This window comes from Bubalus bubalis, chromosome 19 (assembly GCF_019923935.1).
Source record: "Bubalus bubalis isolate 160015118507 breed Murrah chromosome 19, NDDB_SH_1, whole genome shotgun sequence".
Taxonomy (NCBI): domain Eukaryota; kingdom Metazoa; phylum Chordata; class Mammalia; order Artiodactyla; family Bovidae; genus Bubalus; species Bubalus bubalis.
Genome location: NC_059175.1, coordinates 2,603,461 through 2,623,096, shown reverse-complemented (window position 1 = coordinate 2,623,096; position 19,636 = coordinate 2,603,461). Strand labels below are relative to the sequence as shown.

General features: G+C 35.6%; 1 protein-coding gene across 6 annotated transcripts in view; it reads right to left on the bottom strand.

Moving 5' to 3' along the window:
* Positions 1-19,636, bottom strand: part of RANBP17 (RAN binding protein 17) — a 362,482-nt gene that overhangs the window by 324,391 nt on the left and 18,455 nt on the right. For 3 of the 6 annotated variants that reach the window (XM_025270839.3, XM_044932591.2, XM_044932590.2), the window contains exons 3-6: positions 19,500-19,590; positions 11,148-11,314; positions 6,545-6,610; positions 729-833 (exon numbers count right to left, since the gene is read on the bottom strand). In XM_025270839.3, coding sequence (XP_025126624.1) covers positions 729-833; positions 6,545-6,610; positions 11,148-11,314; positions 19,500-19,590 — 429 coding nt within the window. Of the gene's footprint in view, positions 1-728; positions 834-6,544; positions 6,611-11,147; positions 11,315-12,515; positions 12,652-19,499; positions 19,591-19,636 lie in introns of those variants that run through there. The other 3 variants (XM_025270841.3, XM_044932594.2, XM_044932593.2) reach the window with 2 other exon arrangements.

The window sequence follows — 19,636 nt, the reverse complement described above, 5'->3', positions numbered from 1 at the left end:
AAAAATTTTTACTCAATCTAATTTAAATAACTTCAGTGCCAAATTAAAATTAGTTTAAAAAAAGAAAGAAAGAAAAAAGAAAAGAAATTGCAAAGGGATGTTGCGGTAATAGACTATTCTCAAACTTAATATTGTAAAATGGGGATAACAACCTTTCATATTTAAATGCAAAATGGAGGTCACCTTTTACAGTTGTGAGAAGCAACTTCAGGACAAATACTTTACACAGCACAAATGTATAAATGTACAGGATTCATTAGCTCAAAGGAGCAATTGGAACAAACTGAAAATACAATATTCTTAAAGAAAACGTGTGGGGACTTCATGAATAAACGATACACGTTCAGCTAACAAAGGTTCTCAGAGGCTGTTTGAATGTGGGGGGACAGTCGTAAGCTTCTGGAGAACAATCCCGACCCCTCTCAAAAGTCTCAATTAGTTTCTGCAATAATGTACAGTAAGAAAACAAAGAAACTACTACCCAAAGACAAGTTATCAAACTAACTTTGGATCCTACTTTATTATATCCCTATTAAATAAAAGTGAATTTTTTGGAACTGTTTAGATTTGTGCATACCTACTCTTCATGGGGTCGCAGAGTCAGACACAACTTAGCAAAAAACAACTGTACTTAAAAGTATCCACAATAACTCCTCAAAAGGCAGAATGGGGTACCAGGGGATTCATCTGAAATTCTTCTGAAACAGGATGCTCAATTATTAACTTACCTCTTTTAGAAGAGAGCATGCTAGCACTAAAATGTCCTTGAGAGAAGTATCACGAAATGAGGTAGCTATTTTCCTGTGTTTTGCTGAAGGTCTAGAATAATCAACCTAAAAAGTTCAAGATGAATTTATTTAGCCAGAGTTACCAAACAGCAAAGAAAAAATTCACTATGTAAGAAAGAGTGAAATCAATGATCAAATAATCATAAAGTATAGGGCTAGAAGAGCTTTTAAAAATCTGCTAGGGTAAGTTATTTGTTCAGGGTTACTCAAAGAGCTAATAATGGCAGAGCCACAATTAGCACCCCCTGTTTCTGGATTGTTTTAATTCAGTGCTTTCTCTGCAGACTATACTGATCCTAAAATTAAAAACAAGAATAAATAATATTTCAGAGGCATTATAAACAGACATTATAAAATAATAGATAGATACTATCAACTCCTGAGACATGCATAATTTGCATTGGGGAAGAAACAACCTCCCTGATACTCAGACTCCATCTATAAAAAGAAAAATTTCTAAGATAATCTTAAAATTCTTATCTTCTGTGAATCAGTAAACTGAATCAGCTACAGAAAATTCTTGCATATGAAAGTGATATTCCTATATATACCAGATGCGTATGTCACTGATTCATATATTCTGATATTCTTTAAAAAAATCCCAAGGCAGAAATTATAAATAATCAGAAATTTGATTTATTACATAAGCCACAATATATTCCTTCTGAATATTTTACTAGTTAATAATAAGTAATTTTTAAGAATAAGTTTACCAAGAATAGTTGTTGAGCCTCTAATCTAAAATATAATATGGCAAAAAGTATGATATTAATACCATTAATATTTCCATTTATCACCAGGAAACAGCAAATAAAACTGAAGTCTGATACTCTAATGATTTGTTAATACCAGAGGCAACAGTTGCTATAGCGTTCCTTTTGCTATCTGAAAAATGAAAATAAACCATTTTCCTTACTGATGTTTATATTGGAAAAAAGCAGTGGGATCAAAATTGATTATCTGATACTTCCTAAGCTCCATCATACTATACTTAGATGCCACACTTACTCACAGGAACATGAAACATAACAGAAGTCCAAAGTGACTACAGAAAGCAGTTACTGGGATCTCTATCCATTATGCAATATTTAAATTAGCATTTGCAGCATTTCTCCCTTTTTTAAAATCAAACGTCCATCTGTCTTTTAATAGGTATGTTTCTTCAGTTTCCCTCAATATATAAAAAAATTTCTCAATACAAATTAGTAATAACATATACCATTATTACAATCTCAACTTATGTACCCTTCACATATTATTTCACTAAATCCTCAAAACTAACTTATATTCACATATGAGAAAATTAAAGTTCATAGGCACACCATATCTGTAAATGGGCTTCCCAGTGGCCCAGTGGTCAAGAATCCACCTGCAATGCAGGAGACACAGGAGACCCAGGTTCGATCCCTGGGTCGGGAAGAGCCCCACTCCAGTATTCTTGCCTGGAGAATCCCATGGACAGAGGAGCCTGGAGGACCACAGTCAATAAGTTGCAAAGAGTCAAGCATGACTTGAAGCGACTTAGCACAGCACACATATCTATAATACAGAGGGAAGAACCCTGGGTTTACTGAGCACTTGTACATACTAGGACTTGTGCTAGTAATTTACCTAACTAATCATAGTGCGACCTTCAGAAAGTGTCATTCTCACTTTACAGATAGTGATACGTAAGTTTAAACACACTGAACAAAGTAGTAGGCAATAGAGCTAAACTACAAATCCAGGTCTTATTTCAGAGTTACCTCCTAGGCACATGACTTAGCAGCTACAACAACTATAGCAACAACAACAAATACATTCTACTTGGCTTACTCATTTATAGATGTTCAATGTTTTTGAGAAGAGGAATTATGTATCCATTTTCTACTGTATAACTATGTCTCAAGAATACTGGAGTGGGTTGCCACACCCTCCTCCAGGGGCTCTTCCCGACCCTGGGATTGAACCTGGGTCTCCTGCGTCTCCTGCATTGCAGGCAGATTCTTTACCACTGAGCCACCGGGAAGCCCATTTACAGATATGGTGTGCCTATAAACTTTAATTTTCTCATCTGTGAATATAGGTTAGTTTTGAGAATTTAGTGAAATAAGTAGTCTTAGCTGTTACAAAAGCAAGACAACATAAAATTCTAAATTTTTTGGAAGTCTCAAGTTCAGATCTTTTTCTTAAAAGACACATGTTACTGATCCTGCATGAATTTACCTGGCTCACATTTGACAACTATAATATTTTATTTTCATTATGGATTGTAGATCTCCCTATTGCCTGGTTCAGAAGTACTTAAGAAATGATAGTTGAAATTGTTAATGCTCTAAAACTAGGCTGAGTAAAATGTCTCTGCAGAAGCCACGTATTTTTTATCAGAAAACCCAACTGCACTTCAGAACTTGAAGCTTTTTCTGAAAAGGTATGTACTTGGTTCTACACAAGATAAGCCTGGAACACCTTGCAACAGGAAGGAAATGTCCAGAGGACGGTGCTGCTGCTGCTGCTGCTGCTAAGTTGCTTCAGTCGTGTCCGACTCTGTGAGACCTCATAGACGGCAGCCCACCAGGCTCCGCCATCCCTGGGATTCTCCAGGCAAGAACACTGGAGTGGGTTGTCATTTCCTTCTCCAATGCATGAAAGTGAAAAGTAAAAGTGAAGTCGCTCAGTCGTGTCTGACTCTTAGCAACCCCATGGACTGCAGCCTACCAGGCTCCTCTGTCCACGGGATTTTCCGGGCAAGAGTACTGGAGTACGGTGCCATTGCCTTTTCCTAAAGGATGGTGAGTAAATGTCAAATGAACAGAGATGCCAGTTTGAAAGGGTTTCTAACAGCCAAATTTGGGAAAATTTGGGCATCAAAATATAATGTTACTAACAAACTATAACACATTACACAAAGTTGGAAACCAGGAATCTGTGCTGATAGAAATAACAAATGAATAAATTAAAAATTTAATGAGGTATTAATAAGGTATTTTCAGAGTATAAAGTACCTCCCCACATAATATTTATTACTTACAAAGGAGAAAAGAATAAATTTACAATTGAAGAAGCCTGGCAGAGGCTATCTTAGTCAAGTGACCAAATGTAAATCAGATCATGTGCTCCCTGAGAGGAAACAATGAGAAAACCACAGTATCAGCACATCAGCCTACCTACAGCCTCACAGCCAGCCCTCTCAGCCAGCTGGGTCAGGACCAGCCCCAAAGCCACCACCCCCATGGCAATCCCAGCTCAGCCACAACAGGAGGGCACATGCAGCCCATAGAGGGGAGATAGAGCGCCCAGAGCAACTGACTCCAGTGACCAGGGAGACTGTGCCAGCAGGCCCCACAAAACACCTTTTATCTAAGATGACTGTTTCAAAACCAGGAGATGTAGCTGATATACCTACTACATAGAAACAAACACAGACAGAATGAGGAGATGAGGGATTACCTTCCAAATGAAAGAATCAGACAAAACCCCAGAAAAGGAACTAAACAAAATGGAGATAAGCACTTACCAGATAAAGAGTTCAAAGTAACAGTCAAAAAGATGCTCACCAAAATTGGGAGACAAATGGATGAACTCAGTGAGAGCTTCAACAAAGAAATAGAAAATATAAAAAAAGAACCAATCAGAACTGAAGAATACCATATCTGAAATGAAAAATACACTAGAGTGAATCAACAGCAGATTAGAGGAAGCAAAAGAATGGATGAGCAATCTGGAAGCCAGAGTAATGAAAACAACCCAAGTGGAATAGTTAAAAGAAAAAAGAATTTTTTAAAAAATGAGATAGTTTAAGGGACCTCTAAGACAACCACAAGTATATTAACATTTGCATTATTATAGGGGCCCCAGATGGAGAAGAGAGAAAGAAAAAAGCACATAACATACTTGAAGCCATAATTGCTAAAAACTTCCCTACCTTCAGTACCAAAAAACAATCTGAATAAAAAATAGGCTGAGTACATGAAAAGATATTTTTCCAAGGAAGACATACAGATGGCCAACAGACATATGAGAAGATGTTCAGCATCACTAATCTTCAGGGAAATGCAAGTCAAAACCACAATGAGATATCACCTCACCTTTCTCAGAATGGCTATTATTAAATAGACAACAGATAACAAGTGTTGGCAAGGACGTGAGAAAAGGGGAACCCTTGTGCTATTGGTGGGAATGTTAACTAACACGGCCACTATGGAAAACAATACGGAGGGTCCTCAAAAAATTAAAAATAGAACTACCATATGATCCAGCAATTCCACTTCTGGGTATTTATCCAAAGAAAACATGAGTTACAATAGCCAAGATATGGAAGTGTTTATCAATAGATCAATGAATAAAGAGTATGTGACATATATACACACAATGGAATATTACCCAGCCATTTAAAAAGAATGAAATCATGTTGTATGCAGTAACATGGGTAGACCTAGAGGGTATTATGCTAAGTGAAATAAGTCAGACAGAGAAAGACAAATATTGTATGATTTCACTTACATGTGGAATTTAGAAAACAAAGCAGAAAGACTCAGACACAGAGAACAAACTGGTGGTTGCCAGAGATGGGGTATGGGAGTTGGATAAATAGGTAAAGAGGATTAAGAGGTACAAACTTCAAGTAATTAAATAAGTCTCAGGGATATAATGTACAGCATGAGGAATAGTCAATAATATTTTAATAGCTTTGTATGGCAACAGATGCTTACTAGACTTAAGTGTTGATCATCAATTCATATATATATATATATATATATATACACACACACATACACACACACATCAAATCACTGTATTTTACACCTGAAACTAACATAATATTGTATCCCAGCTGTACTTCTTAAATATAAACACTTATATAAATTCTTAAATATAAACACTACATTTCCCTCTATTATAACATTATTCCATATAAAACTCATCTCTTCCTTTTGTTCTGTTTGGAACCATGTTAAATACAAAAGCGAACAAAAGCAGGTGAGGATGTGCTCAACTGCTGAGTTCATAAAGGCACTGGTGGGGGGAAGTGTAGCTTCTGCAAATTCTGCTTTTACAGGGTGAAAACTGAAGCTAGCAAGTGAGTGCCAGGTAGCCTGTTTTTTGATGAGTCCTGCTGTGTATCCTGGAGAAGGCAATGGCACCCACTCCAGTACTCCTGCCTGGAAAATCCCATGGATGGAGGAGCCTGGTAGGCTGCAGTCCATGGGGTCGCTAAGAGTCAGACACAACTGAGCGACTTCACTTTCACTTTTCACTTTCATGCATTGGAGAAGGAAATGGCAACCCACTCCAGTGTTCCTGACTGGAAAATCCCAAAGACGGGGAGCCTGGTGGGCTGCTGTCTATGGGGTTGCACAGAGTTGGACACGACTGAAGTGACTTAGCAGCAGCAGCAGCAGCTGTGTATCCATTATTGAGAAATCAATTCACCAAACTGCTTGTCTTTTATTTGTAAGGGAATAAAGGCTTGTTTTACTTTTGCATACAATTTATTTGTATGATTAGTATATTACTATATACATGGAATATAAAAGAACAATTATCCAACTGCCATAGAGGACCAAGTCTAATTTCCTGTTCTTTGTAGTACTTTACTTGTTGTTATTATTTTCAATAACAATAAAAGTTTCCAACACTTAATTATCCCAACAATAAAATACAGCCCCCCCAAAAAAAGACTTGCTTATTCAGAGTTTTACACAATACAAAGTTTTACATCAAAGAAACAGCATTACTTAGCAAACTTCATGTCACCATTAGATGGAAAGGCTTACCAGGTTCATTTCCTGAGTCAATTCTGAAAGGATTATTACTCCTATTATGCAGTGTTCCATAGCACCCTTTGGAAAAAAAAAAAACAAGTTTAGCCTAAATGGAGACACATGATTGGTTCTTAATGCATAAACCAGTTAATATTTACAAGTAATTAAATTATGAAACATCACATTTTCTTACTTATTAAAATATATAGAAAAATCAGTATGAGGTCCACAGATAAAAATAATTTCATGTTCATTTTTTGAAGGATACATGTAGATATATAGCTGAGTGGGAAAAAACTTAGAATTGCATACACTCTATAAAATATCTTCAGCATGCGTGACTTTCAATAAACTAAACCTCAAAATATTAATACAAGAGTTTCATTTTCCTAAGACTGCAAATAAGGAACAAAAAACAATTTTTAGCTCTATAAATTTGCTTGAAGGTTACTGAGATAGATGCATTCAATAAATAATTAATAAATAGCTTAGAAATTAATTTAAATCCCTTGACCTAATATCAGGTAAGGTCACTTAGGCCCTTTTAATTTTATTTAATAGTGTACACGTATTCATTTACATACGGATCTATAATGAAGGCATGTGAACTGTCCAATGCACTGGGTAAATAAATACATGACTATCAATATAGTATGATGTTTTAACATAATCAGCTTCCAATTTAATTTCAATAACTTCCTTCAAATCAAAATTCAGATTTTATATGGATATTACTAACAAATTACCCAACTGCAAAATCATACTGGAGTATGAGAATAAAAATGTAACATCCAATTACTGTGTAATAATTTTAAAAAGCAATACAGATCCTTTTCAAGTCTTAATTTTATAGCTGGTCATTCCTTCTATTGCAGAATTTCACTAACACTGGGTAGGTATAATTAAATTCAAATTATCTCAGAATAAGAAAATAAAGGAAACATCTTTAATTTTTGCATTAATTCTTTATGGCCCTTTAGGACAATCTTAACTCTATGAACCAAACTACAGATCTCATTACTGAAGCATCCATCTCCTGTGTAAACCAGGCCACTGCTCCTTAAAGAGTCATTCCCTAACCAACTGTTGGCCCATGAATCTACTGGTAGTCTGCAAACTAGATTCTGATCTGAGAATGGTTTGATACTGGTTCATGACAGAAGAGTTTGCACCAGAATATAGAACAGATAGTCACTAAGCACACTGTGCAGTTCAGCTGCACTTTTTTCATAGCAAGTCTCTCTCAGTGAGGTAAGGACCATGTTGATTTACTGACATCTTTATTCTAACATAAACTCCTTATCTCGCTGTGGACCAGCAATCTGAATAGCACTGTCCTAGACGACAGTATTATCTCCTGGATACACATGTAGAACGGAGGGACGTAAATGTTAAAAGTATGGCAGCAAGAAGGTTACAACAACAGAGAAAAAAGACGTGCAAAATTTCAGGCCATTAAAAATTTCACAAACCTAAAATAATTTTTAGTACAAAATTCAAAGAAGCTGTTAATACCCAAAGGAACCAAGGGGTATCATTCTGGAGTACCAAAACATTAAGTCAATTGTCTTTCTCATGACTCCAGGTTAAGTGAGGTCATAATACCCAGAAAGCAAGTGGTTTTTTGGTGATACTATAATAAACTTTGAAGATAAAACATTTTCTGTTTCTTCTGGCCTTCCAAAACTGATAAAAGCACACTAAAGCCCAATACAATAAGCTCAACCTACCAGCCACTGAAAAGGGAGCTTAAAAATTGCTAGCCAACAAGAATGATTTAATTTCATTCAGTTCATTCTTTATTTTAAAAGAAATGTCAAGTCTATTCTTGTTTACACTAATGACTGCTGAAGAACTGTGTACAATCTTAGTAAATGAAAGCGAGGGGTCCTACTGCATTAGTCAAAATTATATGTACAACTATGAAGTGAGAAACACATGTGTTACTGAATAAACTATTCCTCTGTCCTAGAGCAGATCTCCTCAGGGCTAAAAATACACTTACTCCACTGAGGTTTTAGATAATCAAATATTTGTTAACCAGGATTTCAACAACATGAATAAAAGAGAAGCAGTACAGTCTAGAGTTTGATATTCTGGGGTTTCTAGTATTACAATGTATGACGGAATTACATCTTACATAGTGACTAAATTTGACAGGTACTGTATAAACAATAACATCTCAGAAAGTCCAAATTGCCTCTAATTGCCAATAAGCCAACACCAAACATCTCTCAATTAATCCAAACTGCCAGTTTTTCCTTGAGATTTATAACAGACCACTTCTTCAGTAACACCAGCTAAAGTACTTTCTTGCGATCAGGGATAAAATTTACATGAAAAAGCGTGTGTGTGCTAGGTTACCTCAGCCACGTCTGACTCTTTGCAACCTTATGGACTGTACCCCACCAGGCACCTCTGTCCATGGGATTCTCCAGGCAAGAATAATGGAGTGGGTCGCCATGTCCTTCTCCAGGCAATTTTACTGACCCAGGGATCAAACCCATGTCTCTTATGTCTCCTGAATTGGCAAGCAGGATCTTTACCACTAGTGCCACCTAGGAAACCCACACATTTAAAAGTACGTTATCTTTAAATCACAACAAACACTGGGAAATTCTTAAAGAGATGGGAATACCAGACCACCTGACCGGCCTCTTAAGAAATCTGTATGCAGGTCAGGAAGCAACAGTTAGAAATGGACATGGAATAACAGACTGGTTCCAAATCGGGAAAGGAGTACGTCAAGGCTGTATATTGTCACCCTGCTTATTTAAGTTACATTCAGAGCACATCATGAGAAATGCTGGGCTGGGTGAAGCACAAGCTGGAATCAAGACTGCTGGGAGAAATCCCAATAACGTCAGATATGCAGATGACACCACCCTTATGGCAGAAAGCAAAGAAGAACTAAAGAGCCTCTTGATGAAAGTGAAAGAGGACAGTGAAAGAGTTGGCTTAAAACTCAACATTCAGAAAACGAAGATCATGGCATCTGGTCCCATCACTTCATGGCAAATAGATGGGGAAACAATGGAAACAGTGTCAGACTTTACTTTCTTGGGCTCCAAAAATCACTGCAGATGGTGACTGCAGCCATGAAATTAAAAGACGCTTACTCCTTGGAAGAAAAGTTATGACCAACCTAGACAGCACATTAAAAAGCAGAGACATTACTTTGCCAACAAAGGTCTGTCTAGTCAAAGCTATGGTTTTTCCAGTATGTATGGATGGGAGAGTTGGACTATAAAGCAAGCTGAGTGCTGAAGCTTTTGAACTATGGTGTTGGAGAAGACTCTTGAGAGTTTCTTGGACTGCAAGGAGATCCAACCAGTCAATCCTAAAGGAAATCAGTCCTGAATATACATTGGAAGGACTGATGTTGAAGCTGAAACTCCAATACTTTGGCCACCTGATGCAAAGAACTGACTCATTGGAAAAGGCCCTGATGCTAGGAAAGATTGAAGGCGAGAGGAGAAGGGGACAACAGAGGATAATATGGTTGGATGGCATCACTGACTCAAAGGACATGAGTTTGAGTAAACTCTGAGATTGATGATGGACAGGGAGGCCTGGCATGCTGCAGTCCATGTGGTCGCAGAGTCGGACACGACTGAGCAACTGAACTGAACAAACTATCTTTAAGTATCTGAATCATACCAAACAGGGCATGATGGTCATCCTAAGAGGCATAGAGGAACACAAAAGAGCAGATTTAAGTTCCCCATATCAAACCCTGGAACATACTATGTGGAATGGCAAATGGAATCACTGGAACAATTTAAATTAGTGTTCCCTAGCTTTTATTTGGGCTTCCCTGATAGCTCAGCTGGTAAAGAATCCAACTGCAATGCAGGAAACCCTGGTTCAATTCCTGGGTCGGGAAGATCCCCTGCAGAAGGGATAGGCTACACACTCCAGTATTCTTGCCTGGAGAATCCCCGTGGACAGATGAGCCTAGTGGGCTACAGTCCATGGGGTCACAAAGAATCAGACACGACTGAGCCACTAAGCACAACACAGCACAGCTTTTCTTTCCTTTTTTTTTCCAGCCCAAATACCTGAACTTGTGTATGTTATAATTTTAATCATTTAGGTTAAAAACATTCTTGAGAAACTAGTATAACTCAACATGGTATAAGATAAAAAAATTTTTAATGTGTCTTAAGTTAGAAAACCTGCTGAAGTACTATCACCATGCTTTACAAGGTCACTATGCAACCCTATACAAATTAACTAACTTTTCTAAGCCTCAGTTTCTCATTTATAAAATGTAATTCCCTTCAAAGAGATGTAATAAGCATTAAGTTAGATAAAATACACGAAAATATACACGTTTGCATATATGCAATACACAGACTCACACAGTTAGAAAGGACAACATGTATTTTTGAAACTACAAAACATTATAATTTGCATTCTTCAGGTTTGGAAGTTAATACAACATGATCCTCTTTTCCTGGCAATAAAAAATACAGGCTCCAGAGGATAAATAATAAATCGTCAGTAATGTCATTCTAGTAGCCACAAAACAAACTATACAGCTTTAAGAAAAGCAGTTTTTCAAACAAACAAAAATTACTTATGTTCTTATAATGTAATAAGGCCTTCTTACCTGAAGAAACGTCTTCACATCAGCAATAATTTCTCTGAAGACAAATCGGTCTTTCTGAACTTCAAACCACCCTGATTTAGTGATTTTAGCTATGACTTGAATTAAAGCTTGGATAACAAACGGAGCCAGCTTGGGTTGTGATGCCACATAATTAAGAATGTAGTTTCCTGTAAAAATAAAAAAATATTCTTTCATCGTTTGGACTTTTCAGTAACATATTATGAATCATCTAAAAACAGGCAGTGATGACCCATTCTTTGACAAAAAGTTAATTCCTTTCTCCAAGATATGTACTTGCTCACATAGTCAGTTTTCCTATAAGGCTTATCTGTATAAAGCAAATTTGTTCCAATTCAACTGATATATTAGGAGACAGTATGAGTATAATGCAGATGTCACTTTTGTTTTTACATAATTCATTTAGAAAAAAAAAAAACACTAGATGAATATAGAAGACTGCAACCAAGTCAAATTAACCAAGCCATACTCAAAATGCATGCATCTACTAGCTTTCTCAGTTCATCTTGTGTGTTACCAGACTCACTCATCCCTCTTGGTTTTATAATTTTCCATCCTATATCAGATCACCTTCCTTCTGCCACTTTGTAATAACTCACAAATTGCAACCCTTTGAAAGCCTACTTCGACAAACTTCAGTCTTCTTTAAGATAAAACCCCATCTTTATTCTACTATTTAGTATTTCCTAGTCATTTAACATGTGTAAACTCTACTATGCCTTTTGACTTCTATCCTTTTTTATGTGTCACTGACAAAATGCTCCCATTTTATTTCTATACCCCCATTTCTCTAATAAGCTCAGTGGTTTTACTATGTAACACTGCACGGCAGTCACTTTTAGGAATACATATGTCATGTTATAGCAAAACTGACTACACACTATCTGGCTGTGTAAGTGGCAGAAAAAGTACATATAAAACAATGCAATAAAATAAGTATGTAAGTTAAAGAATGTATGAACACAATAATAAAGCCTATAATACAGTTTATACACCAAAATAATTAACAGTGGGTAGCAAATTCCAGCTACGATGGAGGAGTAACTTAGGCAAAAACAGGCCATAAAATCTAACAGAAAAACAGAAGAAAAAAATGTTATAAAAGGAAAAGATTCCACTTCTTCTTTGGCCTCAAAGGCCAGCATACAATTTGGGAAAAGAGTGAAGAAAAAGTAAATACTTCACTATTTAACTAAAAATAGCTTTAATGGAAACAACTCCAAAATTTGAGAACACTTTCAACAGCTGTTCTTGACAATTATGATGAGAATCGTGACATAAGAAAAAAAAGTTCTCACAACTGGCACATTTCAACCTTAATTTTTATTAACATTAAAATCACACACTTACACAAATTAGATTAAAAGACAGATTTTCCTAGCATTAAATGGTTTCTCCTATGGATTAAAACAATATGGTTCTTTTAAACTTCATTACACATAATTTTTTATTTCCACGACGAAACTTGAGAAAATGATACTGCCATCTGAATATAAAAGAAAATCGATTTATTTACTTCTATTAGTTTTATTTTTAATATCCTGAAAAATTTTAACCTGGAAGGGACATAAGGAAACCATATGTTAGTAGCAGTAACGACTGGCAAGGTAATTTCAAAAATAATAAAACAACCAAATGGGAGACAAACCAAGTTTCACATTTAAGGTAGGTATCAACAAGCACCACTCCCAAACACCTTGAGAAAAGATACCAGCTAATACGTTTACTATCCAAGGCAAAAAAAAAAAAAAAATTTTAATAGACTCTATTTCTGTTTTGTTAGTTGAATGTTTCACATTTTCTCATGTTATGCTTATAATTGGAAAAGTCTGTTTGATTTTAAGTAAAAATAAAAGATACGTTTTTCATTATCACCAAGAACTATAGTGAATAACTAACTGAATGAACTTTTTGGCCAACCCAATACATGATTTATAATAGTATTCCAGTTTAATAAGCAAGTGCCAATGATAACAATCAAGCAAAACAACAGCAATCTCATCAGCAGCAGCCGAAGATAATAAGGAAAAGTCATACCAAGAAGAAAATGAAATGTTCAGAAATACACATGGGAGAATGAAACAAACAGCTGGAAAAATTCCCAGACAAAAGTTAATAGAAAGTTGGAAAGCTATGCACTAGAGGCTCTTTGCATGTCAAATGCCCATATGATAATAACAACAACACTTAGCATTTATGAAACAAGTTAAAATCAAAAGAGCTGAAAAAAGCTTTATGTAGCTCTCACAACAACGTGAAGATATTGCTATTATTATTCTGTTTCTTAGCAAAAAATATGAAAGTCAAAGAGGTGAAACAACTTGTCACAGAGGCCAGGTTGTTTTGGTTTGAGTTTCTATTTGTTGTTTTCAAATACCAGCCAAATCATATAGACATGTACACCCATGGCTGACTCACGTCAATGTATGGCAAAACCACCACAAAAGTGTAAAGTAATTAGACTCCAATTAAAATAAATAAATAAATTAAAAAAAAAAACTCTACTAAGTCCAAACTTGTAGTCACACTTTATGATCATTTGGCTGATACTTTCAGTATTACACATTATAGAAATTTAATATGAAATATTTCTGACTGATTAATTGAAGTCAAGTAAAAAATATGCCACAAAGTCTATTAAAAAACACACAAAAAGATTATAAAAGAAAGGGGAAAGACTCAATCTCTTGATACTTTGGACTTTGAGACTCAGAATCTCTTTGGACTTTGGTCCAAAAGGCTAGCATGTTATTTCAGGGAAAAGGTGAAGAGAATATAAATACCTCAATATTAACTCCAAATGCTTTAAGAGAACAATTCCAGATACTGTGAACACAAAAATTTGAGCTCAAGAGCTAGCTTAAGAAATATTTTGAGAGAGAATACATACAGAAAGAAACTATGAAGAGAGGATCAAGATAAGATTTAGGAGGTGAAGATGTGGGAAAACTGCAATCTTCACACATTGCTGGTAAAGACACGAAATGGCACAGGCACTTTGAAACACAGTAGTGCAGGCTCTTTAAAAGTTAAGAATCAACTTACCTATGACCCAGCAATTTCACTCCTAGGTATCTATTCAAGAGAAATGAAAACATGTCCACACAAAAACGTGTGTCAATGTTCATGGTAGCATTACTCATTGTGGTCAAAAAAGCAAAAACTACCCAAATGTCCATCAAATGGCGAAACGATAACAGGACATCACATATCTATACAAGGGAATATTATTCTATAATTAAAAATGAAATATCAACACATACTACAACATGGATGGACCTCAAAAACATTTTGTTAAGTGAAAGAAGTCAGATGTAAAAAAACTACACATGGTAAGATTTACATGAAATATCCACAAAAGGTGAATGTTATACAGGCAGAAAACATCTTAGAGGTTGGTGGTATGGGAGCAGGACTAACTGTCAATGAGTATGGGCATTTTGGGGGTATGATGGATATGTTTACACAAATCTGTAAATTTACCAAAAATAAAAAATTGTACACTTAAAACAAATCAACTTTATGATATGTAAATTATACTTCAATAAAGCTGTTTGAAGGGAAGTTAGCAAGGAAGAAAAGAGGGAGGTAGGGATTGAATAAAGGAAGGAGAAAGAGATGGAGAACTGATTGATTTATATAGGTAATTAAACTAAGCTACATTTTTATTTAAGGATTGACCTGGTGGCGCAGATGGTAAAGGACATGTCTGCCAGGCAGGTTCTATCCCCAGGTTGGGAAGATCCCCTGGAGAAGGGAATGGTTACCCACTCCAGTATTACTGCCTGGAGAAATCCACTGACAGAGAAGTCTATGGGGTCACAAAGAGTCAGACACGAATGAGCAACTACCATTTTTGGGGGAGGCTTTCCTGGTGGTTTAGATGGTAAAGAATCTGCCTGCAATGCAGGAAACTTGGGTTCAATCCCTCGGTCAGGAAGATCCCCTGAGGAAGCGATCACAAAGAGTCAGACATGACTGAGGGACTAATACTTTTATTTGAAAAGAAGATTAAAAGGATAACATTCCAGGCTAGAGAAAACTAAGAAAAGGCACCAAGGCAGAAATAACATGGTTCTGGAAAAATACCTCTGGTACAACTAACAGGCTAATACCAACGAAGACACAAGACTATGAGGATGATCCACCAGTGTCAAGCTCATGAAACAACTTTGTGGCCAAGCTGAGAAGAAACAGTATTTTAATTGATGAGCGATAGTAAGACATTGTAAATTATACTAATAAAGGCAGAAAATAGTGTCCTGAACACAGAGAACAGGCAATAGAGTTAAACAATGAAATATGTAGTCTGGGACCATATCATGAAAGACTGAAAATTTTGGAGCTGATGTAAGAAAGGCAATGTGACTTTGAGGCAACCTTCACATTTTCCATTTTAACTGACATGCCAATTATTCTACTACACATGTCAGACAGGTCATAACATTCCAATCTACTTAAGGGAGCAGGAGTAGTTAAGTCAAACCCAAGAAACTCATAAAGGAAACACATCATTTGTTGCTTGAAACTGTGTTACAGGTTTCTACTTTTCTCTTTTTTCCAAATTTCTTTTGAGTACACTCATTCTTAATAAGTACACTTTTAAGTATCCACTTAAAAAATATAAGTGAAAAAAACAATTTGAATAGGCCCATATCTATTAAATTGAGTCAATAATTAGTAACCTTCCAAAACAGAAACACCAGGCCTGGATGGGTTCACTGATGAATTCTACCAAAAAGAAATTCTACTAATTCTCTACAATCTCTTCCAGGAAAAAAAGCAGCAGAGGGAATTCCTCCTAACTCATTCTATAAGGCCAACATTACCTTAATACCAAAAGTAGACAAAAACAAGACAAGAAAACTTATAGTTGAGCAAAATATCTCTTATCAATATAGAAACAAAAATCCTCAACAAATTACTGGCAAAGCAATTCAACAATGTATAAAAAGAGTTTTATATTAACAACCAAGTGGCATGTATCCTAGGTATGCAAGCATTGTTCAACATCTGAAAATCAATTAATGTAATCCATCACATCAATGGGCTAAATAAGAAAAATCACATGATCATAATAGATATAAAAAAAGATTAAAAAAAAATCCAACAGCCATTCATGATAAAAAAAAACTTTCAGCAAACAGGAGGAACAGAGGGGGAACTTTCTCAACTTCATAAAGAACATTTATAGAAAAAAAACACAGCTTATGAATAAAATCAAAGAACTAAATAAATGAAGAAATATCCCATGTTCATGAATAGGAAGACTCAATGCTGTCAAGATGTCAGTTCTTCCCAAACTGATTTATAGATTCAATTGCAATTCCAATAAAAATCCAAGCAATTTGGATATTGACAAATTGATTCTAATGTTTATATAAGAGGCAAAAGACCCAGAAGAGCCAACACAATACTAAAAGAGAAAAACAAATGGAGGTCTGACACTACCTAACTTTAAGACTTATTTTTATAAAGCTACAGTAATCAAGACTGTGTGGTACTTGTGAAAGAACAGACAAACAGATCAATAGAGCAGAAGAGAGAACCCAGAAATAGACCCACATACATTCAACTTATCTTTGACAAAGGAGCAAAGGTGATAAAATGGAGTAAAGAGAGTCTTTTCAACAAATGGTGGCAGAAATGGACCTCCACATGCAAAAAAAAAAAAAAATCTAAACACAAAACCTTCACTTTTCACAAAAATTAATTAAAAATGGATAACAACTCTAAACATAAAATGCAAAACTATAAAAACTCCTAAAAGATAAAAGGAATAAAATATAGGTGACCTTAGGTTTAGTGATGACATTTTACAAATAACATTAAAAAATAATTGATAATGTGGACTTCATTAAAATTAAAAGCTTCTGACCAAAGGAATCAGAAGACAACCCACAAACTGGGGGGAAATCTTTGCAAAAGACCTGATAAAGGACTATTTACAAAAATATACAAGGAACTCTTAAAACTCAACAATAAGAAAGCAACCTGACTTAAAAATAGGCAAAAGATTTAGACACCTCATCAAAGAAAATATACAGATGACAAATAAGCATATGAAAAGACATTCAACATGACATGTTATTAGCGAGCCATATAAGAATGGTCCAAATCCACAACACTGAAAACGCCAAATGTGGCAAGTATGTGGGAGCATGGAATTCTCACCGCTAATAAGAATGTAAAACTGGTACAGCCCCTTTGGAAGGTAGTTTGGTGATTTCTTATAAATCTAAACATACTCTTATCATACATACAATCCAGCACTCTTCTTAGTATTTACCCAAATGAGGTGAGAACTTATATACACACAAAAACCTGCTTTATAGCAGCTTTATTCATAATTGCCAAAACTTGGAAGAAATCAAGGTGTACTTCAATAGGTGAAGTGATAAACTGTGGTAGGTGAGCAGATAATCCATGGTGCATTCAGACAATGACATGTCAGTCAGTATTAAAAAGAAATGATCTACTAAGCCATGAGAAAACACGGAGAACCTTAAATGCATATTAATAAGATGCCAATCTGAAAAGGTTACACACATAATTTCAACTATATGACATTCTAAAAAGGCAAAACTACGGAAAGAATAAAATCAGTGGTTGCCAGGAGTTAGAAGGAAGGGAGAGATGAATAGTTGGAACACAGGCGTTTTAGGGTAGTAAAATACTATATATAATACAGTAATGGAGGATATGTGTCATTTACATATTTATCCAACCCCACAGACGATACAACACCAACAACGAACTCTAATGTAAACTATGGAATTTGGGTGATAATGATGTATCGATGTAGGTTAATCAGCTGTAACGAAGGTACCCACTCTGGTGCAGGATGCTAATAATGGTGAATGCTAATACTGAGGGAGGCTATACATGTACAGGACCAAAGAGGTATACAGGAATTCTTTGTACTTTGTGCTCAATTTTTCTGTGAAGTTAACAGTGCTCCAAAAAAAAGAGTCTACCTAAAATATGTTTGTGTATGTGTATAAAGTTAAACAAAATCACGTTATGACAGGTTTATAACATTTGACTTATTTTTTAAACTGCAGATTTCTCTTTTGTTTTCTTAAGCACACAAGTCCATGAGAGAATGGATAAATTCTCCTCTAGACAGTCTTCAGCCCACAGGTTTTTGGGTAGATGTTCTTTATCAAGTTGAAGAAGTTCCCCTCTGTTCTTAGGTACTTAAAGAGAAATATCAAACATATAAGACAAATGATGAATCATTGTGGGATTTGATCATTCAAAAACTAAGCTTAAAAGAACCATCATACATAATACTATAATTTTTCTGTTACACAAACATGAACCATGTGAACCCTGAGGCTAGAGAGTAGAATGAGTCAACAGTCTACTTCCAATATGAAAAAGATAACCAAAAAAAACCCCATACTTCAACTATTAGAGCTTTGTCCATACAAAAAACAAACACACACTTAAAATCTTTTTAATATCTTACCTTTGAAAAACATATTGGTATATCACAGAATCAATTTTCCAACTACACTAAGTTTCAAGCACTGTTCATCCCTGAACACATTATTTCCCTAGCAAGAAGGAAACGTCTTTCAATTTTATATGCATCCCACACGATTCTGATACAGTATTCTGAGAATAGAGAGTAGGCTTTTCCCATCATCTAGCTGCATATGAAGTTAAGACAATCGCTAAGAGCATGGACTCCACACAAACTGTGTAAGTTTGAATCAGCTCTATTTCTTCTAGCTGTGTGATCCTGGGTACATTATAGAGCCTATCAAATGAAATTTCCTCATTTATAAAATGAGGATAACAATAGTGCCCATTTCAGAAGTATTGGTAAATAAAATGAGATAGTGCAAATCTTAGTATATGGTACAGACGACTGGTCCCTATCCTTTGTCACCAGGGACCAGTTTCAGGGAAGACAGTTTTTCCACAGTGTGCTGGTGGTGAGAGGGACGGTTCAGGCAGTAATCCAAGTGGGGAGCAGCAGGTGAAGCTTTGCTTGCTTGTCTGCCATTCACCTCCTGCTGTGTGACTGGGTTCCTAACAGGTTGAGAATCAGTGCGGATCTGCAATCCAGGGCTTTGGGGCCCCTGGCATAGACAATAAAATGCTACTTCTTATTATTTATTATCAAACTAAACAGACGCTTTTTTGATGACACATTTTTGTATTACACATCATCATTCATCACCACATGTGTAAAGGAGACTTGACTACTCATCTTTAAAAATGACAGAATAACTTACAAGTCTGTTAACAGTTGAGTATATTTAAAAGAAAAGTTATTTTTAAAGTGCAATATGATTTTAAAAAGCATAATAAACCACTTACTGATATCTATTCTCTGTTCAACTGGCAAAGGACTGACTCGGCTAACAAGTTTTGAAAGACAAGTTGCTGCAAGGAGTTGAGCATAGGATGTCTGTAAAGAAATATATTTTATTTATTATTATCATATACTATGATAG